The 26,966-nt window shown below is 41.1% G+C and overlaps 1 protein-coding gene across 1 annotated transcript in view; it reads left to right on the plus strand.

The window, feature by feature from the left end:
* Positions 1–1,647: 1,647 nt before the first annotated feature.
* The window catches only part of ATP9B (ATPase phospholipid transporting 9B (putative)), a 146,534-nt gene continuing 121,215 nt past the window's right edge, over positions 1,648–26,966 (plus strand). Inside the window, exons 1-4 of the mRNA XM_081097101.1 lie at positions 1,648–1,916; positions 8,805–8,978; positions 18,410–18,560; positions 21,164–21,277. Of these exons, the coding sequence (XP_080953227.1) occupies positions 1,801–1,916; positions 8,805–8,978; positions 18,410–18,560; positions 21,164–21,277 (555 nt within the window). The 5' untranslated portion in view covers positions 1,648–1,800. The remainder of the gene's footprint in view (positions 1,917–8,804; positions 8,979–18,409; positions 18,561–21,163; positions 21,278–26,966) is intronic.

Below are 26,966 nucleotides of genomic sequence, written 5' to 3' on the forward strand. Positions count from 1 at the left end.
AGTCATAATAGGTATATAAATTATAAAAACAGAAAATTTAAAACATGCATAGCTGGGTTTAAAAACAACAAAACTACTGGACCAGAAACAGAAAGGTGAGAGTGACTCCCGTCTGCCGACTCCCAGGTCTGGAAGTAGACCATGGAAGTGGGAGATGGGCTCACTCCAGGGGCTTGGGTTGGCTGGGCTGTCATACTTGGGGTAGGGTAAACCAACCAACCACCAAAACCCTGTAGATGACAGCTGCTGAGGGCTGCACGTATTACTGACAGTCCTTGGTTGATTGAAGGGGGCAAGCAAGCATACCAAACCATCGTGTTAGAGGTAGGCTGTTGTGTGGCCAGCTGCTTCCTAGAACACAGTGGGGGTTGCTGGGGGCTTTTAGAGTGAGTGTCCTCAGGAGACATGACTGCATGGCAAGCAGTGTCTCAACAGACCACACTTCTTTCCAAGTCCCCATGGGACAATAGGAAAATGACCCGCCGCTGGGGGTGCAATGGCAGGAAGACTCATAAACACTATTGGACCTGTGGCATTTTGGATCTCGGAATATAAAACCTATTCTCCGAATATATAGTTTAGAAATCTGACCACATATCTGGCCAGGAAGAAAACCTTAAATTAAAAAAAAAAAAATGTTGAGTTCAGACCAAATTCCAGAGCTATAAATCAATAACAATTTTCTAAATTAACATCATGATAGCAAAATTCGGAACTCTCTGAAGACTAGACCCCTCTTTGGAGGCAACTTAGGGGGGAAATGCAATCTTAAATAAAATCTAGAGAAACTTTTTAAGTACAGGAGAAACGTGAACATATTTACATGTAGAAGACTGAGGAAGTAGGAATTAAAACTACCAGAAATTGAAAGTATGGTGAAGCAAGGACTACATAGGAATTAGCCTTGGAGATTGCTTCAGGTCTGAGGTGGGGGTTAGGAGGATCCAGGTGCCCAGAAGGAAGGACTTGGTCCCTGGGAGGAAAGTGTGAGCTATCCGACACCACTGTAAAAAAAATGAAATAAATGCATGTGTGCAGCAGCTTTGCAGGACTACACGGGTCACGGCGCACAACAGAGGCGAGGTCAAGACTTTCTTGGGCAGTTGCCGGGGCCCAGAACAGGTAGGGGCGCAGAAGGGCGGCTGTCTTGTGGCAGAAGGCCGGCTGTCTTGTGGCAGAAGGGCGGCTGTCTTCGCCCAGCAAGCGGGAGGGGTCAGCACCCTGGAGCTCTGCAGGTTGCTGTCGGCTCCTTGAAACTCGGCTTTCTTACCTACACGAACTCTGACTGTGGAAGCCTGCATGGATGCTGGTACAAAAGCGCGAAGCTAGGCGCCACGTGGAGCCGCCTGCGTTCGGCCTGTACCTTCAGCAGACGGGTGGCCCGGGTGAGCGGGAGTTCCGCGTGGTGCCTTCCTATGGCTTTTAGACAAGGTCTTGGGAGCAGGAGCCCGCGGCCCAGGGGGACCAGACGGGACTCCCACACGCGATCCAGGCAAACCGAACCGTAGCACAGGCGCAGCCCGCCTACAACGCCTCCGCTGACATCCTCGCAACGTGGTGACGTAATATGCCTGAGAAGCAGGGGCGGAGCCTCGAGACGCCACCGCCTACCATTAGCGCTCTAGCCGCGCGGTGTCGTCATCAATCCCCGACACGCGGTGACGCCATCAGGCCCGGATTTGCCGGCGGCGGGAAGGGCCTGCGGGCCGCGCCTCTGCCGGATTGGAACTGAATGCTTCGGCTGGGAAAGGCGGCGAACTGAGGGGGAGCGGGAAGGGGCGGGGAGGTGGTGGCCGGAACATGGCGGACCAGATCCCTCTGTACCCGGTGCGCAGCGCGGCGGCCGTGGCCAACCGCAAACGCGCGGCCTACTACAGCGCCGTGGGGCCCGGGCCGGGGGCCGAGCGGCCCAGCAGGTAACGACGGCCCGTTCCCCTTTCCGCCCAGGTGCCCCTCCCTCGCGCCCGCCCGCCCGCCCTGCTCGGGTGGATCTGCCCTGGGGCCCGCCGCTGGCCTCGCAGTGTTCCTAGGTCGCGGTGCGCCCTCACCGGGAGGGCGCCACCCTCTCCGGAAGCGGTCAGGGGTCTCCGGGCCTGGCGTCCCCAGCTCTGACCCCCGGCGGGGGTCTCCAGGTCCAAAGGGAGAGGGGACCGCGTCCGCTCCAGGGGAGCTGGTGCTGCTCTCTGTGCGACGCGCACGAGAGGCCCGAAAGCTGGTCCCGCACCCAGAAACTCACAAGTTGCGACGACGACCGATACCCCTTTTTCTGATGGAGAGTCACCTGTTTTCACAAATGTGGAGAGCGAGGGAAGACATGCACTCTACCCAGTACACTGTTTAAACATGTGTTTGCTTTTAGGAATGAGAAACCGACCCAGGAAGGTTAAGCTGTTTAATGGGGCCACAGTTAGCTTAGAATTAAAACGTACAGACCTTTGATTTAAAATGAAAGTCTCATACCTTAGTTGGTTTTAACGCCTATGTATTCCTCACCCAAAGAGAAGAGTACTACATGTAACAGATGATACAGTAATTAGAAACAGAAATACTGCCTTTTGTAGTTACTAAAATTGTATTCCCTGGGAATTATAGAAGCAGTTGGCCTTTAAAACACAGGTGGGAAAACTACAGATTTCAATAGCCATTTGCTTTAGGGTCCGATTTTAGAATACGTTCTTGTTTAGGCGTAGGTATTACAGTGTTATAGAGCTTCATCAAACCTCTGTTCGTTGACTTACTAACTGATCTCAGGCACCTTATTTAAAAATGAGCCCTGACTTCCTCAGAGGTAAATGGGGAATGATACTTCTTTTCATGGGATTGTAGAGGATTATGGAAGAACCTAGAAAGGTGCCCTGTTCAGTGTTGGACCAAAAGTACCATTTCTCCCTCCTCTGTTGTCATCTATACAAGTGAGTGCGTTAGTGGCCATCCAAGAGGTCGGCTTTTGGAGATCATTGTCTAGAAATACGCTATAAGATTCCACAACAGTTTGGGTCTGTCAGTCTTTGCTTCATATTTTTGAGGCTCTCATTTGGTGTGTACACATTTCGGACCCTTTTGTGTTGTAGGTGGGTTTCTTTTATTGTGCAAAGTGCCCCCTTGTCTCTGGTAATTTTCTAGATATTCATTTAGCCACTCCTGCTTCTGATGGATGGATGTTTTCATGGTGTTAGCTTTCAGCCTGCCTACATGGTTGAATCTGAAGTGAATTTCTGGTTGAATTGTGTTTTTCCATTATTGCATCCATCAGTCTCTGTCTTTAGATTGGTGTATTTAGATCATTTACATCTAAGGTTATTATCTGTACGTTAGAGTGTAAATGTGCCATTTTATTAATGTTTTCTGTTCTATGCTTTTTAAATTTATTTTTCTGATTCTCATTCCTCTGTTTCTCTTCTTGCCTTCCTTCGGGTTACTTGAAATTCTTTTGTTATCTGGACAGTATTTTTGAGTGTCGGTCTTTGAATAATTTTTGTAGTGTTTGCTCTGAGCATTGCAGTATACATGTCACTTATCACTGTGGTGGATTAGTATCAGTATTTTCCTGAATGGAGTGAAGTGTGGAAACCTGACTTTCATTCTGGTCCCTTTACCCACCTTCTTCCCCCTCCTCCCTCCCCCCCTCCCCGCCCCCCCCCCCCCCCACACACACACCTTAAAATTATGTCCTGAGGGCCTGGCCGGCCTGGCTCAGTAGTTGAATGTTCACCTATGAACCAGGAGGTCACTGTTCAATTCCCGGCAGGGGCACATGCCCAGGTTGTGGGCTCAATCCCCAGTAGGGGGTGTGCAGGAGGCAGTCAGTCAATGATTCTTATCATTGATGTTTCTATCTCTCTTTCCCTCTCCCCTCCTCTCTGAAATCAATAAAAATCTATTTTAAAATTATGTCCTGAGTATCAGATGATGTAACACTTTTTGTTTAAATCATCAAATGTGACTTATAATAAGTCCATTGTATGTACCCATACTTTTTTTTTTATTGTCTAAAGTTTTATATGTTTCCTCTTTCCCCAATTGACCGTCCCCCCCCCCCACACCCCACCCCCAGCCATTCCCCCCCCCCCCCCCCCCCCCCCCGGGGCAAGCCCCTACCACCCCAGTGTCCATACTTTTGGTCTTTCTGTTATCCTTCCTTCCTGATGTTCCAGGATTCTCTTTTTATTTCCTTTCCATTGGGAGAACTTCCTATAGCCAATCTTGACATTTCTTTTATTTCATTCCAGAAGGATAGTTTTATTGGATATAGAATTCCTGGCTGACAGTTCTTAGCTCTTGAAAAACTTGTTTCACTTTCTCCCATCCTTCATGGTTCTGATTAGAAGTCTGCTGTCATTCGAATTGGTGTTCTCCTATAGGTAATGTGTCCTCTCTCTCTTTGCTGCTTTCAAGTTTTTTCTTTGTCTTTAGTTTTCAGAAGTTTAATTATGATGTATCTTGGTGTGGATTTCTTTAGGTTGATGTTGTTTGGTATTCCTTAAGCTTCTTGAACCTGTTGGTTTTTGTTTCACCAAATTTAGGGAGTTTTTAGCCATTATTTCTTCAAGTATTCCTTCATTTCCACTGTTAATCCTCTTCTTTCAGAATTCCAGTGCTACAAAAGGTGGATCTTTTGTTAGTGTTTCATAATTCCCTTAGGCCTTTTTCCCCCAGCCTCTTTTCTCTGTATTGTTCAGATTGTATAAAATCTGTTTATTTGTTCTCAAGTTCCTTAATTCATTCCCTGTCATCTTCACTCTACTGTTGATTCCACTCAGTGATGTTTACTTTTTTAGTATTTTATTTTTCAGTTGTATAATTTCTGTTTGTTTCAAAAGAATCTGTAATTGATTGTTAAAGCACTTTTATGTTTTCAGCTTAAAATGCTTGTAACAATTTCAGTGTCTGAGTTAACCTTATTTTTTTGGCATTAGTTGATTGTCATTTCTGATTGACATTGTGAGTGTTTTGGTTCTTGGTATGACTGATGGTTTTCAATTGTATCCTGGATATTTTGTCAATAATGTTAGGAAAATGTGGGTCCTATTTATATCTTTTCTCATGGGATTCCTTTGTAGTTAAAAACATGTTTCGTGTGATTTCACTTATTAGAAATATGGTGCAGTTTGTTTTGTGACGCAGGATATGATCTATATTAGTTAGAATTCAAAAGCCCTTGGAAAGAAAGTGTATTGTGTTGTTGTTTAGTGAAATATTCTGAAATGTTGATTAAGTCCTGTTAGTTAATGGCATTGAGTTCTACTGTCTTGGTGGTTTTCTGTCTGGTTGCTTTATCAGTTGTTCGGAGTGGGATGTTGAAGTCTCTAATTGTAATTGTGGATTTGTCTATTTCTCCTTTTAGTTTATCAGTTTTTGCTTCACTTGTTTTTCGGGTCTATCATTTGATACATACATATTTGGGATTGCTTTGTGTTCTTGATGGACTGACAGTTTTGTCTTCACATAATTTCCCTGTCTGCCTCTAGTAATTATTTTGCTCTGAAGTTTATATTTTCTGACATTATTATAACCATTCCTGCTTTCTTTTGATTAATGTTTGCCTGGCATATAATTTTCTACCTTTTTACTCATAACCTACTTATCTTAAAAGTGAGTTTCTTGTGGTTGGCGTATGGTTGGTTTATTTTTTTATCCCTCTCCCTTCCTCTCTCTCTAAAAATCAATAAACACATATTAAAAAGGAGATCATTTTTTAAATATGTGTAATTATTTTCTCAAGGAATATGAAACGTGTAGTCATTGTGATTGAATGTAGGCAAATAATATTTACAAATGGAAATGCCTTATAGTAGGAAATACTTTTTTAAATTCATAGACTTTTTTTATTTTTTTATTTTATTTATTTTATTTTTTAAAAAATATATATTTTATTGATTTTTTACAGAGAGGAAGGGAGAGGGATAGAGAGTTAGAAACATCAACGAGAGAGAAACATCGACCAGCTGCCTCCTGCACACCCCCCACTGGGGATGTGCCTGCAACCAAGGTACATGCTCTTGACCGGAATCGAACCTGGGACCTTTCAGTCCGCAGGCCGACACTCTATCCACTGAGCCAAACCGGTTTGGCCATAGACTCTTTTTGTAAAATTTTATTTTATTGTTTAAAGTATTACAGATAGTAGTACATATGTCCCCTTCCCCCCGACCCCAATTGACCTTCCCCCGGCCTCCCCTATCCCCCAGCACATTTTTTATTAAGTATGTGAGGCATTAGTTTCTCTTTGCAGTATGATGGCATGAATTAAATGTAAGGTATTTGTTAATTTGATTTTTTTTATTCCTGTCTTTTTTATGGTACCTGTGTCATTCAAATTATCTTGCATGTGTGACTGAAGAAAGAGTGACATTGGACATGATTTTGTCAGTGTCTGTTGCACCTTTCCTTGCTTCTCTTTGGCTCTTGGCCCTGCCTAGAGGTATTTGCAGTGTTATAATAGTTAAACTACAGTATTTAAAAGAGATTCATGCTGAGAACAGATGTCTATTGTCTGGTTATCTGTAAAATATTTCTTGGTAGAGGCAACACATTTTTAAATGCTAGTTTTCTCATTCTGAGGGTCTATACACCATTTTCTTGACAATTTTTGTGACTATGATGAGGATCTAATAATATCTTACTAGTTGTAAAGGTGAAACTTTTCTGCTCTGATGGTTTACAGTTGAAAAGCTTTTTTAAAGTACTGAATGATTTTTTAAGACAGTGTTCATCAAAGTGCCCCGGCCCAGGATTCCTCAAAATCAGAGACATATTCTAAGATTTATAAAATTTCCTTTAAGGTGGGTCTTTAGTTCACTCAAGTTTATGACATTGTGTAGGCCTGCCAGAATAGAAATATTTCACTTTTTTCCTTCCACTGACAGTGTGATCACATGGATAAAGTTAGTAATTGGGAACATCACAGTTTTAGGCAGCTATCTTGTGCTAACTTGCCCAAGTGTCTTAAAATTTCTGGATTGGCATTGATATAACATTAGGTATTGTACCATTAACTCTAGTCTAGAAGTTTGCCTCAATGACATTGATATTTAAGTTTCTTACAGAATATTTTCGAAGAGGAGGCAATAGCTCCAAGGTTACTGTGTACACAGTTCACATGGCGACCTCTCTCAGCTTGAGGGGCTGACTGACCCTTGTTCCTGTTGCTTTCTCTACTAAGGTCAAGCCCTGCTTTTCAGGCAGTTCCTTCCTTTCTTTACCTACTGTTCTACTGTTTAGCTCCTCTGCTGCTATGGGAGGAAGAGTTCCAGTTTCTCTGGTAGTTCATATGGTTTTGCTACTTATTCATGACTCATCAGTGACATAATTGAACTTAGAAGCCGCATTTGATGAAGAAAACAAACTCATTTCTTTGTAACACTTTTGTTTTTTACTTTACTAACATGCAGGCAAAAGGGGAATTGTTTATTTTTCTTAAAGAAAACTTAAGCATTAGACATATTTTAAATGTATCCTCCCTTATATATCAGTTTACTTCTCAGAAATGTTTCGTCAAAATGGAAACAAAGTTGTTAGATATTTAAGATAAAAATGTGACTTTAAGCTAGTTATTGTATTGACCTACTTATACTTAGATACATGTGAATTATGTGCCTTCCAGTACTTGAGTGTTTTGTGAACAATTCTTAAATTTTTTAAAACCTTTGGCAGCAGTTAGGATGGCTGTCTTCATTTCTTATATGGCAGTACTCTTGGGTTTGGTATCATTCATTCTGTTGTCTTTGTTCACATTGTTTTTACTTGTCTTAAAAATGTTTCCAGAATTATACTTAATTGCTGGAAAGGTTGATTTTTCTTGAGTGACAAACCAATTAAGTGTGTATGACACCAGGCAACAAAGACACTTAAAATTCTCTGCTTAACCCGTCTGTGAAAAAATCCATTATTCATCATCTTATTGTTTTTAAATACTGAAGTAAAATCTTCAGTACAGTAGGAAAATTGCTTTGGAAATGGGATAAAGTGCTTGCCAGTTGAAAGGCTCTGTTTCTGAAGTCCAGGCTACTAACCGTGAAGTTGTTCATACTCAGCATCTTTCAGACACACTGAGCTGCTTTTCTGCTTTGAAGTGAATAAGATTGTGACTTCCCCTAATGCAACACAGTAATCGGAAGAACTCAATGAAAAAGACTAAAAATCTCATTTTATACATATATCGTAATATATTTAAGTGGTGTTTTGAACTTTAATTACATTTTGTTTAAATATTCAGTTCCTCATGGAGTGTTTTTAAAGAAGTCAGTCATGTTATACAGAGAATAAGAAAAAAGGAATTTTTAAGAGGAAACATTAATTCTGTTTTAGGCCTGTACACAGATCATATAACGTTTTGCCTAAATTATCTGAAATGACTACTGTGGTCAGGCCATTCTGTAATGGGATTGGTAGTAACTGGAGTCGTTTGTGGAGAATCGTGTGGAGAGACCAGAATGAGGCTCATTTTGATCGGTGCATTGAGGTATTCAAAGGAGGAGTGCAAATAAGTGACTGCAATGTTTCCTAACAAATTTGTTTCCAGCAAAAGGTCTTCTACCTTAATTGTGTTTAGTGATAATATGGTATCAAATTATTTAACCAAGTCTAATCATCGATAATAAAGTTTTCCTATGATTTTTTGGGGTATTCTTTTAAACAGCACAGCTTGGTGATGATCATGTTTGTAGATGAGTCTTATATACATTTAAAGTTTTTATGGGATAGTCAGAATTGATGGTTAAAGTTTATTTACATTACTAAAAAAAAGAAAGGTTTTTGATGCATCCTCACAAATTCTTCTCTGATCTCTTCTTATCTTTAACCAGGTACCAGCTGGAAGATGAGTCTGCCCATTTGGATGAAATGCCACTAATGATGTCTGAAGAAGGCTTTGAGAATGATGAGAGTGATTACCACACTTTGCCACGTGCCAGGGCCATGCGGAGAAGACGAGGGCTGGGGTGGTTCATCTGTGGAGGGTGGAAGTTCCTCTGCACCAGGTGTGTGGCCCCTGGCACCTAATTTTCCCTACACTAAGCTCTTTTATTACATTACACATAAGCTTAGCTTTTACCATACATATTTACTTTTAAACTAGAGACCTGGTGCATGGATTTGTGCACTGGTGGGGCGGGGTTGAGGGGGGGAATGGCCTGCGGGGATCGGCCCGCTATGGGAGCACTGCTCATCCTGGTCAGCTAAGCAACACTCCCACTGTGGGAATGCACTGATCACCAGGGGGCAGCTCCTGCATTGAGCGTCTGCCCCCTGGTGATCTGTGAGCATCATAGCGACTGGTCAACCAGTCGTTCTGCTGTTTGGTCACTGGGCTTTTATATAGAGACTAGAAGCCCGGTGCACAAAAATTTGTGCACTCGGCGGGGGAGGAGGAGGGTCCCTCAGCCCGGCCTGTGCCCTCTCGCAGTCTGGGACCCCTCGGGAGATAACGACCTGCTGGCTTAGGCCTGCTCCTGGGTGGCAGAGGGGCAGGCCCAATCCCTAGGTGCAGCCCCTGTGCAGCACAGAGAAGGGCCAATCAGGGGGTTGGGGCGCTTCCCCCTGTCACTCCCAGAGCAGGACCCATCAGGGGGGTTGGGGCTCCGCACCCTGTCACGCACAGAGCAGGGTCAATAAGGGGGTTGGGAAGCTCCCCCCTGTCACAGAGCAGGGCCCATCAGGGAGTTGGGGAGCTCCCCCTGTCACTCACAGAGTAGGGCTGATAGGGGAGTTGGGGCACTGCCCCGTCATACACAGAGCAGGGCGGATCAGGGGGTTGGGGCGCCGCACACTGTCACACTCAGGGCAGGGCCGATGGGGAGGTTATGGCTCTACCCCATCACACACAGAGCAGGGCCCGTGGGGGGCGGTTGGAGCGCCACCCTCTATAGCCCACAGAGCAGGGCCAATCAGGGGGTTGGGGTGCTGCTACTGTCACACTCAGGGCAGGGCCGATGGGAAGGTTATGGCTCTACCCTGTCACACACAGAGCAGGGCCCGTGGCGGGGGGTTGGGGTGCCGCACCCTGTCACACACACAGCCGCAGGGTGATCAGGGGGTTGGGGAGCTCCCCCCTATCAGGCACGAGCAGGGCTTATCAGGGGGTTGGGGCGCCTTACCCTGTCATGAACAGAGCAGGGCGGATAGGGAGGTTGTGGCCCCGCCCCCTGTCACACACAGAGCCGCAGGGCAATCGGGGTTTGGGCGCTGCCCCCTGTCACGCTGATCCCGGTGCCGGGAGGCCTCGCGGCTCCACTGATCCCGGTGCTGGGATGCATATTACCCTTTTACTATATAGGATAGAGGCCTGGTGCATGGGTGGGGGCCGGCTGGTTTGCCCTGAAGGGTGTCCTGGATCAGGGTGGGGGTCCCGCTTGGGTGCCTGGCCAGCCTGGGTGAGGGGATGATGGCTGTTTGCAGCTGGTCACACACCCTTCAGGGTGGGGGTCCCCACTGGGGTGCCTGGCCAGTCTGGGTGAGGGGCTGAGGGCTGTTTTCAGGCTGGCGGGTGACTGAAGCTCCCAACCGCTCCTTTTTTTCTTTTTTTTTTATTCTGGGCCAGCTTTAGCTCTGAGGCTTGGCTCCAGCTCTGAGGCCTTGGCTGCTGAAAGCAGGTATCTGGTTTGTTTGGGTTCTATAATCGAAACACTGTTTCAACTCCGGCTCTGAGATCCCGGCTGGCTGAAAGCAGGTTTCTGGAGTTTGTTTAGCTTCTATATTTGTAACAGTGTTTCAAACTGCAAGCTCAGAGGCCGGCAGCGGCAGGCGGGGAAAGTTGGCTTCCTCTGTCACTGAAGCAAGCAAGCCTCATGTTCGCTTCAAGCTGCCTGGCTGCTGGCCGCCATCTTGGCTGGCAGTTAATTTGCATATTGCCCTGATTAGCCAATGGGAAGGGTAGTGGAGGTACGGCTAATTACCATGTTTCTTTTATTAGATAGGATATGTTTTTATTGATTTCAGAGAGAGAAAGGGAGAGTGAGAGGGACAGAAATATCAGTGATGAGAAAGAATCATTGATCGGCTGCCTACTGCATGCCTCACACTGGGGATTGAGCCCACTGCCAGGCATGTGCCCTGATTAGGAATTGAACCACAGCCTCCTGGTTCATGGGTCAACACTCAACCAATGAACCATACTGGCCATACTTATTTTTTTTATCAAACTAAAGAAGTTGCTCTCTAAATGGTGTCATGGAGAGTATTTGTACATCAATCAGAACCAAGCATCACTGATCTGAAAGGCATGGAAAGCCAAGTTCACTTTTTTGTGTGAGATTATTATTTTTTTTAGCAATTAAAAAAATTGTTTTCAATTACAGTTTACAGTCAATATTATATATTAGTTTTAAGTGTACGGCATAGTGGTTAGAAAATGATGTACTTTACAGATGTTTTAATGTTTGAAAGAGAAGAAAATTTGTGATTTTGTAATTAATACGTAGTAAAATTAGTTCTGTTCCTATATTGACATTTATAAACTGTTTTCCTTTCTTTTCCAGCTCTAATTGTACTCCCATTCCAAAAGATAGACATGGATCTATAAAATGCAATTTAATTATGTGGTAGCTATGCATATTACTTGATTTAAATGCTTTGACTTGGAATAAGAGTTTTTCTGTTCATTTAAACCTGAAAGAAATTAAGATAAGAACTTACATTTTAAACAAGTCCACTGGTGGTTGAGGGAAACCGATATTGTGTGTGACATGTATGAAATCTGTTCACCTTTGACTGTACAGTTTGGTATGTGAAAGTACCTTATATGTCTAGGACACTTTGCCTGTACTGCACACCCCTGGGATAGGCAGGGCAGGATCTCAGAGATCATGTTGTCATGACTTGAGTGGAGTGTGTCAGATAAGTTACAGCTTTTACTCTCTTTCTGCTGTTCAAGGTTTGCAGTCAGTGCCTTCATTATAATCATTTACTTACATCCCATAAATGAAATGTAAATAATTGTAGAAACATCTTGTTCATCTTCATCCTCATTATCCTGTTAGATGTGTGCAAACAGACGTTTTTTATACCTAATTTGATTTCTGGGTCACTCATGAAGTGGTATTCAAACTGTACTCTGTGGAATCTCATGGACTAAGGAATTCCTCAGGGATTGGCAGCATGGATCCAGGAGGTGTGGCTGAGCAGGGTTTAGGCTCCTCACCAGCTTCCAGTTAAAGTAGGCCCTACCTTCATCTTTCCTATATGCTGTATGCTTTTCAGATGAAGAAGGAATTTCATGGCTAAACAGTGTTTTAGAAATTGCTGATTTGTGATACTAATTTAATAAGTTTCTATGGCTTAAAAAAGAACCCAAAACATTTTCTAAGTTAAAAAGCTAGTATTCCAAGAGTGTTCTTTGTAGGTACATATTCATTGCTAGGGTTAATCTCTCTAACAGATGTAGAACTGTGCAGATTTTTTTGTTTAGTTCTGTGTCAGTTGTGATGTTTGGTGCTTTTCAAGGGATTTATCTATTTTCAAATTTATATTTAAATTCCTCTGACCTAGTTAATTCATGAGGCTCTGCAGGGATGTCACCTTTTTATTCCTGATATTGGTAATTTGTCTTTCTCCCTTTTTTCCATTAATCTTGATAAGATATTGTGAGTTTTATTCTTTTCAAAGAACCAAATTTTTAGTGTTGTCTTTGCTTTTGAAATTTTATCTTGAAATAAATTCAAACTAAGGTCAATGCTGCTTTTTAAAAAATATATATTTTTATTGATTTCAGAGAGGAAGGGAGAGGGAGAGAGAGGTGGAAACATCAATGATGAGAGAGACTCATTGATTGGTTGTCTCCTGCACGTCCCCCACCGGGGATCGAGCCTGCAACCCAGACATGTGCCCTTGACCAGAATTGAACCCAGGACCCTTCAGTCTGCAGGCTGACGCGCTATCCACTAAGCCAAACCAGCTAGGGCCAATGCTGCTTTTTGTACTCACATACTCCCCTCACATAATCCCCAGCCCTTACCCTTAATTGGAACATGGGCTCATTTGAGTGAGGAGGTGATGGGCCCAGATGAGGACCAACAAAATGGGGAAATTGGTCATGCTTTGGTAGATATCATCAATAATTAACAAAAGAAAATCACTAACCATGCATTTGTATTGAACCCCGCATAATTTTATTACTGTTTGTCCATCAGTGGAGAGCCTGCGCACTCACAGAGCTGGCTGGCAAGAGGTGGGGGTGAGTGGGGCAGTGTTGGGTAGGGTGCAGTGGTACTTCCCATACTGCCTAATAGTTGCTAAGAATTACAGACTTTGAATGTTTTCAGTCTTCACAGTGCTGAATACACTTAAAATGATTATTTTTGGTCTTTTATAGGATTTGTTTTTATCAAATGGATCATATCCAAATTTTGGATTTTATTGTGCCACATTTCTTTTTTTAAGGCAAATATTAAGAGCATATTTGAAAATGTAAATTTTAGCAGCAGAAAAACTCATGTACTCATCTTAATAGATTTGATCATGCATAGAGCTAACTGCACCATCTTAGCAGGTGTTAGTATAAATCAGCAGTTGCCAACTGGTGGTCCGCGGACCACTGATAGCCCATGAGGTCTGAAAGGTTGGTGACCGCTGATGTAAATGGCACGATGACCAGAGATGTTGTCACACTTTTCATGTTCAGTAGGCATCTGCTGTACTGAGAAACTGTTAACGAAATTAAAAACTGCATCTTACAGAACAAATTATACATTTAGATTGGTCTTATTTTCTTTATGTCTTACAAATTTTCAGTTTTCAATATTTGCTACTTTTTAATATCCTAAATACCAGGCATGATGAAATTTGAGGTTACTAATATTATTAAGTGATGGATCAAAGAGAAGATACATGAAATTACTTAGTTTAATCATAGAAGGGAATGTGGGTGAACATTGCAATAAGGTAGATTTCCAATAATTAGTGAGTTGTAAATATTTCAGGTAGATTGCAGCTAATATTAATGAATCGTAAATATTTCAGTGTATCTCTGTAGATTCTGCAGGTAGTAAAACTTACTTTTGAATTCTTCAGGGAATGAGTAGACTCATTATTTGGCAAAAATTCCAACTCTGCCATATTGAAATACTTTTTCTGTCGTCTGTCTTCAGAGACTCTGACTGTCCTTCCTGTGCAAAATTGTGAAACACATGGACATGTGTGGTTCAGGAGGATAGGGGGGCTTTCTCACGAGATTTCCATTCTACTCTTACCAAGGAGTCCTGAATGGCATTTTTATGTGAAGGGAGGGGATATGAAATGCTGGGATTATTCCTAGTTCTAAATGGCCTCCACATGCTTTATTAATCTGACACACATTTGGGGTGCAGAAGCATAGGCATGGGAAAGTGCGGATCTTTTAAGAAGACCTGAGTACTGTGTTGCTTTTGGATTGGTAACCAAAGGGATCTGCTGGGTATAGTAATTGCCTAATTATTTTTTTTAAAAGAGGCTCTCAATTTTGGGAGTTATTATGGCTAGTTAAAATTTTAGAAACAGGATATATATATATATATATATATGCATATATATATATATATATCACTTTATTTAATATTAGAGTGCCACTTTGATGATAGAGGGAGGCATTTGTGAGAAACTATATTCCTAAAATGTTTTAAGGAAAAAACATAATTTGTGCACTATTGGATTTAAGTTCAATTATGTAAGGTGATTTATAAATAAATGGGAGAGTGTCTTCTAAATTATTGACAATTTAGAAACCAGCAGTATAAAAATATTACTATGTAAAGTTCCTGGTTATTTTCTTCCAAGGACTTCTCTTTTTTCTCCCTCATATTTATCAGTATTTGGCAATGTATTTTATTCACATTACTTTGCCCCAATTACCCTGTTTTAAAACCACAAGCCTGTGTATTCATTTAATTTTTTAAAGTAGTGTGGGCTTTGATTGTGGCTGCCTGACCATCACTTGATTCTGTCTTTATATAAGGAAATAATTAGAAATAACATTTTTACTTGTTAATAGTTATTAGTAGCAAAGTGTTATGAATAATTGAGTTATATCTTAAGAAGTCTAGGAATCTTAGTTTATTCTATATAGGATTATAGAGAAAAAATTAATGAATTGTTGTATGTATGTATTTTAGCCCTTGGTATTTAATTTAGAGTTTGAGATGTTAGGAGTTAGCGGGGGAGGGGCATGGGGGAATTGAGGGGTGGGGGGGTAGGTCAGTTTCCTTTGCTACTGAAGGTGGTTTTACAGAGCCTTCTGCCTATAGAAGAATATGTTAATACCAGCACAAACTCTGTAAAATCTGCATTTCCTAAGTTTTATATTTTTTCAAACATATATTTTGCTTGTCTTCTATGTCATCTTATGTTTGTCTGACTTTTGTACATTAAACAATTAAATTAGGTAATTATGTGTTTCAGAGCAAACATTTATATCTGAACACATTATATTCCTGGACGACTTTTGCAGTGCTTAGGGAAGCATGTATCTTGTGGTGTACCTGCCTGCTCAGTAGCTCTCCCTGTGACAATGGGAATAATCTAGACCTGAGATGTCCAGTATGATGGCCCCACCCCACGTGGCTGTTGAGCACTTGAAATGTGGCTCAGGTGACTGAGGAACTGGACTTTTTATTTCACTTGATTTTATTTCCCATTAAAACGCCACATGTGTTAATGGCTGCTTTCTGGGACAGAGTAGGAATGTACGCTTTTGTTGCAGAGTTGGTTTTGTAAGGTTGGAGACTTTGACTGTGACACTGGAGGCAGGACGGTGGCAGCAGAGCTGCTGAGTGCTGAGGGTGGCAGCTATGCCAGGGTTTCCCCGTGTGCAGCTCTCCCCTCGCCGGTGCCTCCGAGACGAGGCACAAACAGACCAGGATCTCTGCAGTTAAATGTGTGTTTTATCCAGTGAGTCTTGTTCCTGCTCATAAATTGTTCATTTATTTTTGTCATCTGTTGACTGGCTGCTGTTCTGTCGGAGGCTGAGGAGAACAGCCTATGAATGAGCAGGAGCCGCCCAACTGTCGTTAGGGGGCAGGGAGAACACAGCTCTGGGGTCAACTCTGCCAGCACTCGGTGCTTGTCTTTGATGAATCATGTCCCTCTGGCCTCCAGTTTTTTCCTATGTAAGATGTGGGAGTTTGGCATCTGTGCATTGTATGGGCAGCTGTCTGAGACTCTGATTCAGTCACAGTTTAAGAAAAAGTCCCTCATAACCTGGGTAACTCTGATGTGCCACGTGTGTAATGTAACTGTGGGGTTTTTGTACACAGGAGCATGCATGTAACTGGGTCCGAGATTGCAGTGTGGAGTTGCTGCTGCGGAGCTGGGAAGGAGCCCTCCTGAGCACTTAGTTGTGGGGTCATCACTCAGGAGAGACCTCTAGTGAGCTGCAGGGTGCATGGTGTCAGAAGGTGGGAGGAGATAGAGAGGAGGGGGAGAGATAGTAGTTGGAAGCTTATTCATTTTACTTGAAGTCTTTTTAAATTTTTGTTTAATTTAAGCATAGATAAGATCAATATTACCAGCATTTTACCACAATGTACTTGACCAGAGCGCTCCCACCCAAAACCAGTAAAGGTGGGAATACTGTTTTGACAACCTTCATTTACTTGATTCATACCCTGATGTTGGTGATTTGAACTTATGTTGTATGTGTGGAGATGCCGTCTGTTGTGATTTATTTTTAAAGTGATGACGACAGTGGTAAGAAATTTCTGTCCTTGCATAGTTGGGTTTTTCCTTATCTGCTCCAGTTGAAACAGAAGGTGGGTGGGAAGCAGGGGAGTTTCCGAGCAAACTCCTTGGCTGGGCCACAAGATAGCCATGCTCCAAGCCCTCTTCGTCAGACTGAAGATTTTCTGAGCACAGTCAAGAACAGGGCAGTTAGAAGAGTAGGGAGGTACTGATTTCAGTTAAACACATGCATGTTCCTTGCTATAGGATGCCACCATGGATGATGATAAACACATCTGTTTTCAGTCTCTGCGATCCTAAAAATGATATGGGTGTGACTGAAGTGACTGAGCTCAGCCACGTGTGCCCTGCCACGAAGGACCTGCAGTGACTTCAGGCTATGCCTACCTCACAATTTGCCAACCTCATTTTATAGCCATACCTTCTAAGGCTGTCATTGTCACACGTATTTCACATTAGCTTTCAATCTTCCTTGTCACAAAGTTAAGAATTCCTGTCTTACGTGCTGGTTTACAGTTCTAATCCTGACTACATCTAAAAGATGAAGTTTAACAACTCTTCTAAATAAACCACTCTGTCTTTACATTCTGGAAATTTGAATTAAACTGAACTGTTACTATTGACATTTAATTCACAATTATTTCATTCTTAATAGAGATGAATTTGTTACTTTTCGTCATTTTCTGAAGTATTTTTAAAAAGTTAGCCACAGGAAAGCTTATACTCTCCCTACAAATAATGGTTGGGTGTCCACGCAGGGGAAGTGCTCATGCTCCTGGAACCGACATTGGAGTGAGGACTGATTTAGAATTAAAGTGTTTTTGCCGAGATGAAGATACCTGCATGAAAATATAGTCAAGCTTTCATTATCATTAAACTATATCAGTAATTTTAAATACTGAATTGAACCATAGTGTTCATTTTACATTAATGCTAATAGAAAAGTCATCTTTTAAGAGAGGAAAGAAGTGATTACATCGAGAGGGAGTCACATAGAACCACTGAGTAGTGTACTGAGAGTCACCAGTAATAGCGACCCTTTCCTTAGCACTCGAAGTATGGGCCACTTCAGAATGTTAATCGTTTTATTTGGCCAAGAGCGGGTCTAAACGTGGAAGATAATTTCCTTGAGGTTCTAGAAGTCACTACACAGTTACACAAGTCTCTCAGTATCTTATATCAAACTAGAGGCCTCTGAGGTCCCTTGGCCTGGTCTGCAGGATTGGGCAAAAACAGGCTCTCCAACATCCCCGGGGGGTTCCAGATTGTGAGAGGATGCAGGCCAGGCTGAGGGACCACACTGGTGCATGATTGGGGCCAGGGAGGATGCAGGAGGTTGGCCAGCAGGGAGGGACCATGGGAGGGCTCCAGGGTGTGTCCAGACCAATCAGCCTGACCTCAGCAGCAAGCTAACCTACCGGTTAGAGTGTCTCCCCCTGGTGGTCAGTGTACATCATAGGGATTAGTCGACTGGTTGACTGCCCCCTGGTGATCAGTGCACGTCACAGTGAGCAGTTGAGTGGCCTTAGCATATCATTAGCATATTTCGCTTTGACTGGTTGAACAGATGACTGGACAGTTAGCATATTAGACTTTTATTATATAGGATGTGAATTAGTATGACTGACCTATTTTAAGAAAACCCCTACAGATATAGCATTAGATATACTATCAGTGCCTGGTAAATATGGAAGCAATCATTATTGGCTATAAATATGTAGAATAAATTTTAAAAAGCATACACAATATCTTTTGTTTCATGTAGTTGCTGCGATTGGCTGATAAATGTTTGTCAGAGAAAGAGAGAGCTGAGAGCTCGCACTGTGTGGCTCGGACATCCTGAGAAGTGTGAAGAAAAACATCCCAGAAATTCCATCAAAAATCAAAAATACAATGTCTTTACCTTTCTACCTGGGGTAAGACTATTAATTCTTGAAAATGGGTTGCATATCAGAGATTGCTAGCTTCCTTTGTTTTCATTGTTTTTCTTTTTTAAAAAATTTTTCCGTTTTTAATTGTGTCATATCTTTTTGTTTTTCAATCATGTTCAAATTGTTAAATAATTCCTATGCATTTTTAATAGATATATTATAGAGTGCAACTGGAGAAAATTTATAGTTTGATTATTGATTTCAGTTCTAGATAAGCATTTAATTGTAGAATTAATCAAGTAAAGCTAAGTAAAATTATCAGAAAATAAGTCATAAATTTTGTTTGGCTGGGAATTTATTTGGAGGGAAAGTGGAATGTAGTGTTTAAAGCCTGCCAAGGAACTTCACAGTTAAAGTAACATGATTCAAGTACATAACTCAGTAACAAAATGTTTATTAGCATTTATGGCTACTTTCTTCACATCATAAGTTTGACACCTTGTTCTATTGTTATATCATTAGTTACCTTTAATTAGGTGTTAATCCTAATTTTAAATACTGAAGTTTAAATATTATTTTTATTAAATTACAATACTGAGGTTATGTATGTTTAGAATACTAAATAGTTGAATCTTTTTGTTTTGGTGCATCATTCCCTATTTTAATGACATTTATTTAAGTCAGAGGAGGCTGGTACTGATTATTTTTTTATATCAAAGTTTTTGACAAGTTCTAGGGATTACCTCTTTTGCTCTTTTGCAAGCAGATCACTAGATTGAGTGACATGAGGGCTGCTTTGTCTCTCATGTTTTCATTTACATTATCATGCTGACTTCATGTGGGCATTGATCGCCCCCCCACCACCCATCTGCCCGTCCATTCAGTGGTTGGCAAGAGCTTGATAAGTACTGTGATAATTTATTAAAACTCACAAAACTAATGACTCCAATTAAAAGACTGATCTCTGTCAGGACAATAAAATGCAAAGTATTTTTCAGACAGGTACATAGTCTCATCTTTAATGAAGCTAATGTTTTCTTTTTAGGGTTAAGTTATTAAATACTCATAGATTGGCTAAGCATTGTATATATTCTTAAGGGTCACCAGATTCAGTCAGTAAACAATCAGGTATTGATTACTTTGGTTTAAAGCCAACAGTGCAGCTTACCTTTTACCAGTAAATCCACACAGCCTGCCCGGACGCTGTGTCCCGAAGGTACCTGTTGATTGGTCTGCACAACTATTACTCCATGAATGACTTTTTTCTTAAATTAGTCTTTTCATCTAAAACGTATTTTAGAAACATTTGGTAATTGCACAGTAGGAATTCTATTCCATTTTTAGCATGAATGGCAATTTCTGAATTGCTAAAAGGTATAATTTATGCTAACAGATTTTAAAGAAACCACTGAGGAGAAAAAGGGCTTTCCTGCTGAGATTAATTTATGAAATGATTCCAAACATTTTGAGACAGCAATTGAACATGATTATGAACATAAGCATGTTATCAATGTAACCGATTTTTCAGTCACGCACGTCTGTGTGATGATGCAGATAACTCCATTATTCTTTAAATCAACAATAAGTGCTTAACCTATGGCTCTGCTCTGTTGAGATTTCCATATCTTCCAAGGTGCATAATTAATGGTATCCAAGGAGATTTGGATTTGCAAGTTGCAAGTTTGTGATAAGTTTCATTGTAATTGTAGTGTGATATGGGAATTATTCTCATCTATAAACATTATTTTTGTTCCATTTGATTTTCAATTTAAATCTATTATTTTGAGAATTTGCAGATAAAAATCTATTAATATACTAGATCTTGTTTATCTTCCTTAAAGATAATTCTATTTGAATTAAGCAAAAACAAAAAGTTGCAGGATTCGCATTCCTAAAATTTTATTGAATTATGGTATTTATTTTATATTTGAAAGTACTGTTGACAATCAACTCCCAGGGGACTGTAAAGAATATATAGGTAGCTGTCTCCCTGAAAATTGGCCTGTGCTTTTCATAGCTTTCTATTTCATCATTTCTTTATACTTGAGGGATGTAATACTTCCAGGAGATTAGGACAGTTTTGGGGTACAGTCATACCTGTGTATGTTTTGCTTATTCACTCAATCTTTGTAAAGTTACCCAGATGTTCACATTCTTATTTCATTTTTTTTTTTTTACCACGTCATAAATGTAAGGTTGACAGGACTTTTCCATTATAATACTTTCTAAGTTGTTACCAAGTTACACATTTGTATGTGTGTATTTGCTGACTTACTAACTTGGGAAGGCTTTGCTCTCTCATTTGCTTTGTTGTGCATATAAAGAGACACAGAACAGAAGAGGAGTGGAAAACTAAAATTGCACTCAGGAATCAAAAGGGTTTCGAGGACACTTTTAACATAGTTGAATGTTCTAAAGGTCTTTTTGTCAGTTTGTTTTAAATATAATTTAGGGGTAACCTTACCTTTTTTAATATATGATTTAGTTATTGGAAAGCTAATGTCAAAATCATTAAATTTACTGTGACCCAAGGTATATGCTTACTGTTTGATGGAAATGTAGTCAGGTATTGTGCTGATTTTAATTATTTAATGAGATATTAAAGATTTTCCTTGAAGAGACTGTTAATTTTTTCTTTTCCTTTTTAGGTTTTGTATGAACAATTCAAGTTTTTCTTGAATCTATATTTTCTGGTAGTCTCCTGCTCCCAGTTTGTACCAGCATTGAAAATAGGCTATCTCTACACCTACTGGGCTCCTCTGGTAAAAGAAAAGATTTTTGAAATTAAGTTAAATTATTAACTAGAATATATTTTTAAGAGTTGAAATGGTTAATAGATAAATAGATCAGATTTTCTAAAACCTGATATTGTTGCTATGTATCATTGAACTTTTATTAAAAGATGTTACAGAGTTCTGTTCTTAAATCCTTCACAACTGTGCCCTCGGCAGGAGAAGTTCCAGAGCTGGTGGTGGGGCAGGGCTTCTACTGGGCCTTGTGTATCTTCCCGGTGACAGCAGGCCTGTCCCCCTGCCTAACTCTCCTCTGTGCTGAGCTGTTGGAAATGACATGTGGGGTCTATTCTGTAATTCCTGATGTCCTGACAGATGGGCAGTGTTTACCTTTGTCTGACAATGACAATTCTCATGTATCTCGATGGAGTCCAGACAATTTCTGGTTGGCAGCTCAGTGCATAAAAATGTTTGAAAGGCATATAATACTTAACGGATATTCTCATTTCAAACATATACTGTTTTGATAATTTTATGCTATTTGCTGGTCGTTTTTCAACTTATATAGGCACATGTATCACTTCTTTCTTCCTTTCACCCAGTAAAATGCGCTGCTTTTGTTTGCTCTCTTTGGGGCCAACGCCCAGTGTCATACTGGCAAGGGAGCATTGTGGGGGGAGTATTCCTTCAGGGAAAGAGCCAACCAGGCTCAGGTTTCCCACCACAGCATTGCTGCCCTCAGAACTGGAATCTGAGCAGAGTGCTCGTGGTTATCTGCTCTGGTCTGCGGAGCCCATGCCTCACAGAGAGAATCTGGAAGATGGGTGGATTCTGGTTTATGGGACAGACTGAGCCAAACCCCACCCTCCCGCTGTTCCTGGTCACAGGGACTAGGTGGATGGGAGCAATGAAAGTCACTGTATAGGTAACATAAATGCAAAATTACAGGATAGATCTTTTCCACTGACTAAATTGGTGAGATTGAAGGCAATGTCAGTGCTGACAGTGAAGACATTGATCTGTATAATTTGGTAATAACACCAGAGGCCTTAAAGATGAATGCAGCGTTTTTATTTGAGGGATTTATCCCAAAGAAATAATGATCAGTCACAAAGTCTAAAGAATGTCTGTGATTATTTTTGATGAAAAAAAACATTTAAAAAGTCATATTCTAACAATGGATTCTTCAACTCTGCTGTGTGCCATGAGTATGTTGGAATACTGTGTTATGGTGTAGCTAACATTAAAGATACATATCTATATATATAAAAGCCCAGTGACCAAACAGAGGAATGATCAGAATGACTGGAACGACCGGTGGCTATGACGCGCACGGTGGCAGTCAACCAGCCTGATCTGAGCCCTGATCAGCACCCAACATCCCGATCTGGGCAGAGCCAGCCGGCTAACCTCCTGCGGACTCTTCCCCCCGGCCATCCCAGCCTGATGGGCCCCCATTAGGGCAGGCCGGCCAAACCCCACCAGTGCATGAATTCATGCACCAGGCCTCTAATTTTAGAATAAATGGGAAACAGTGGGTTAAAACATGGATAGTATAAATACACAATTCCTTGATCAGCCAATAGTGAATTTGTTTATGTCCAGCACTACTCTCAGCACTGTAGACCTTGCTTATCTGCTTCCTGACAGAGCTTAGATCTGGGGAGAACGACAATTTAAATCAATACATAATGCCAGGTAGTAGCCATACAGCTATGAAGAAGAAAATATAAGGGGACTGAGAATGATGAGATTATTTTAATAGGGTGGTCAAGGCATGCCCCTCTGAGGGGGTGATAGGAAAGAGCAGGTGGGCCATGCACAGAACAGGGAAAAGAGAATGCAGGCAGAGGAAACAGCAGTTGTGAAAGGTCTTGGGGCTACAGGATGCTTGTCCCTGTGGGAGGGAGGTTGTGGACTATTAGAGGTCTGGACCTGGGACTGTGGTTGGAAAGGAGATGGGGTCAGGCTAGGGGGAGGAGGCCCCCCCGGTAAGGTCAGCTCCTCCAGGTGCTCAGATTTTATCCTGAGTGAGCAGGGAGCTGTTAGTGTATGTATACACTGCATGTGCCCAGGAAGAAGAACACTTAGACTTACACCACAGTTTTAAAAGCTGATGTTTAAGCCAAGTAGCCATTAGGAGGAAGTTTTTATTCCTCCTCTTCTCTACCTTTCTTCCCACTGAAATTAACCTCTATTCTGAACTTGAGATTATACTTGCTATGTATCTCTTTACTTTTAGCACTTACATTTGTATCATTAAACATTATGCAATATTGTTTAGCATGCTCTAATAAGTTTATATATAGTTTATCTTATTCTATGTATCTTTTTGTAACATGCTTTTTTAGCTTAACATTGGTTTAGAAAATTGATCCACACCAACACAGATATAGCTCATTCATTTTTCTTCCTCTATAGCAGCGGTTCTCAACCTGTGGGTCGCGACCCCTTTGGCGGTCGAACGACCCTTTCACAGGGGTCGCCTAAGACCATCCTGCATATCAGATATTTACATTATGATTCATAACAGTAGCAACATTAGTTATGAAGTAGCAACGAAAATAATTTTATGGTTGGGTCACAACATGAGGAACTGTATTTAAAGGGCCAGAAGGTTGAGAACCACTGCAAAAAGTATGCCAACATATAAGCCTATCACAAGTGTTTGTCCATCCTCCTGGGAAAGGAGGCTTTTAGTTGTTTCTAATTTTCCACAGTTACAGACTTCTGTAGTGATCATTCCACTTGTACGTTATTCCTGATGCACATTTCAGTCTCATTGAAAAAGTACTGTTTACTTTTTTGTACAAATGATGTATCTTCACGGGGATTTCTTGCTAAGCTCCTGAGTTCTTGCTCTTTCTTTACCTGTGTATTGTAATTGGTGTCTGGGGCCTGGGGTGGCATGTGGTCTTATATGTGTACAAAAGGTTGTACATCTTTTCTCTTCTTGCTCCAAGCTTCTGTATGCTTACATAAAAGGAATCAGTGAGCATTTCCATATTTCTCCTAGGCAAGAACCCACCAGAGAAGCATAAAGCACCTTATAGCTGGAGGTTATGAAATCTTATGTCTGGCGTCCACTAATTTTACAGGGAACCGGTTACTTCAGACATTCCCTCTGCTCTCTGATATTGGGATGTTTCTGAAACACTGGTAATTTAATTAATAATCTTTCTTTTCCAATTACTGCTGGCAGTGTTATTTACTAGTTTCTGCTCTGAACTCTTTCTATTGTATTTTCCCATACAATAGAAAAGTTAACTGAAAATAAAGTGACTTCATGATACTATTGAGTCAGAATGAAGATTACCTTTCATATTGTTCATCTTTCAGAACAATTCTTCTAGACATAGCTAGTGTAATCAGAGTAACAAAGCATATTGTAATGCTTCTATTAAAATTAATAAGGTGGGCTAGAGTTGCCCATGAAAAGATTTTTAGGTGAAGAAAGTATGGATTTTTAACTGCATCTTCCACATACAGTATAGTATACTCCTGGTACTTCATTAGTACCTAATGGCAGCCAGACAGGCTGTGTAGGTGATAGCCCTGCATGAGGACTCTGATTTCCAGTCTGACTTGAAGGTCTTCCTTGTCCACCCTTTCTCATAAGTCTGTGCATTGGAGGAATAGGCGGAGCATGTAAAGGAAATAGAATCAACCCCTCCCAGTCCCACCCTCCAGACACTTGGCAACAAATGGTGCTGAGATAGCTAGACAGCTACATGCAAAAGTATAAAGTTGGACCCCTACTTCATATCATACACAAAAAGTAATTCGAAATGGATCCTAGATCTATATGAAAGAGCTAAAACTATAAGACTCCTAGAAGAAAACATAGAGCTAAATCTTTGTGTTCTTGGGCACTAAAGCCCAGGTGCCAAATGAAAAAAGTAAGTTGGACTATATCAGAATTAAAACTTGTATGCATCAAAGAACACCATCAAGAAAGTACAGTTAATGGGAGAAAATATTTGTAACATCCTGTTTGTAAATTACATGACTGACAAGGTCTTTGTATTCAGAATAATATAAACACTCTTAAACCTTAACAATGAAAAAACAGATGACTAGTTAAAAAGTGGATGTAGGATCTGAATAAATGTTTCTCTAAAGAAGATGTGCAAGTGGCCAATAAGTGCATGAAAAGTAGTGCAACTTTTGAAACCAGTTCGGCATTTCATAGAAAATGCTAAATATACAGTTACCATATCACCCAGAAGAGACATATCCATAGAGATGGGAAGTAGATTAGTGGTTGCCAGGCTGGGAGCAGGGGAGAATGGTGGTGATTGCTATTGGGTTTTTTTGGAGGTGATGAAAATATTCTAAAATTAGATGTTGGCATAACTCTGAATTACTAAAAATGTGAATTGTATACTTTAAAGAAGTTAATTTTATGGCATGTGAATTATATCTTAACAAAACTGTTAGGTGAAGGTCAAACTCTGCTCATCAGCCATTACCTTCAGTGGGGGCTATTCAAATTCATGCTGCACACTGTGCCCAACTCCCTCTGTGCAGATGGGGCATGTCCCCAACTGTTTGGCTCTCTCCTCAGTGATTCCAAAAGCGCCATTAGAATACTTCTCAAAACAGTGCTTTTTGCAACCACTGGAAATATCCTGGCAAAGACCAGCTGGGATACATGAAGGTGTTTTAGGAGACTACTGACAGTTCTCTGGTGTTGGAGGAGAAGGCAGCATGGAGAGGGTGATGAGGCTAGAGAGCTGTCCATTTTTTTAAAATAAATCTTTATTGTTGAGATTATTACAGTTGTTCCTCTTTTTCCCCCCATAGCTCCCCTCCACCCGGTTCCCACCCCACCCCCCATGCTTACCCCCCCCCCCCATATCCTCGTCCATAGGTTTACGATTTTTGTCCAGTCTCTTCCCACACCCTCTTCTCCCCGAGAATTGTTAGTCCACTCCCTTTCTATGCCCCTGATTCTATTCTATTCACCAGTTTATTCTGTTCATCAGATTTTTATTCACTTGATTTTTAGATTCACTTGTTGATAGATATGTATTTGTTGTCACTTTGTTGTTCATAATTTGTATCTTTACCTTTTTCTTCTTCTTCCTCTGCTTAAAGAATATCCTTCAGCATTTCATATAATACTGGTTTGGCGATGATGAACTCCTTTAGTTTTTTCTTATCTGTGAAGCTCTTTATCTGACCTTCAATTCTGAATGATAGCTTTGCTGGGTAGAGTAATCTTGGTTGTAGGTTCTTGCTGTTCATCACTTTGAATATTTCTTGCCACTCCCTTCTGGCCTGCAAAGTTTCTGTTGAGAAATCAGCTGACAATCGTATGGGTACTCCCTTGTAGGTAACTAACTGTTTTTCTCTTGCTGCTTTTAGGATTCTCTCTTTGTGTTTTGCTCTTGGCATTTTAATTATGATGTGTCTTGGTGTGGTCCTCTTCGGATTCCTTTTGTTTGGGGTTCTCTGTGCTTCCTGGACTTGTAAGTCTATTTCTTTCACCAGGTAGGGGAAGTTTTCTGTCATTATTTCTTCAAATAGGTTTTCAATATCTTGCTCTCTCTTTTCACCCCTATAATTTGGATGTTGGTACGCTTGAAGTTGTCCTTTTGCTTTTCCAGTTGGGTGTTTTTTGCTTCTTTGTATTTCAAATCTTTGACTTGATTCTTGGGATCCTCTAGTCTGCTGTTGGATCTCTGTATATTATTCTTTATTTCAGTCAGTGTAT

Source organism: Myotis nattereri (assembly GCF_964212035.1).
Source record: "Myotis nattereri genome assembly, chromosome: 8".
NCBI classification, from domain to species: domain Eukaryota; kingdom Metazoa; phylum Chordata; class Mammalia; order Chiroptera; family Vespertilionidae; genus Myotis; species Myotis nattereri.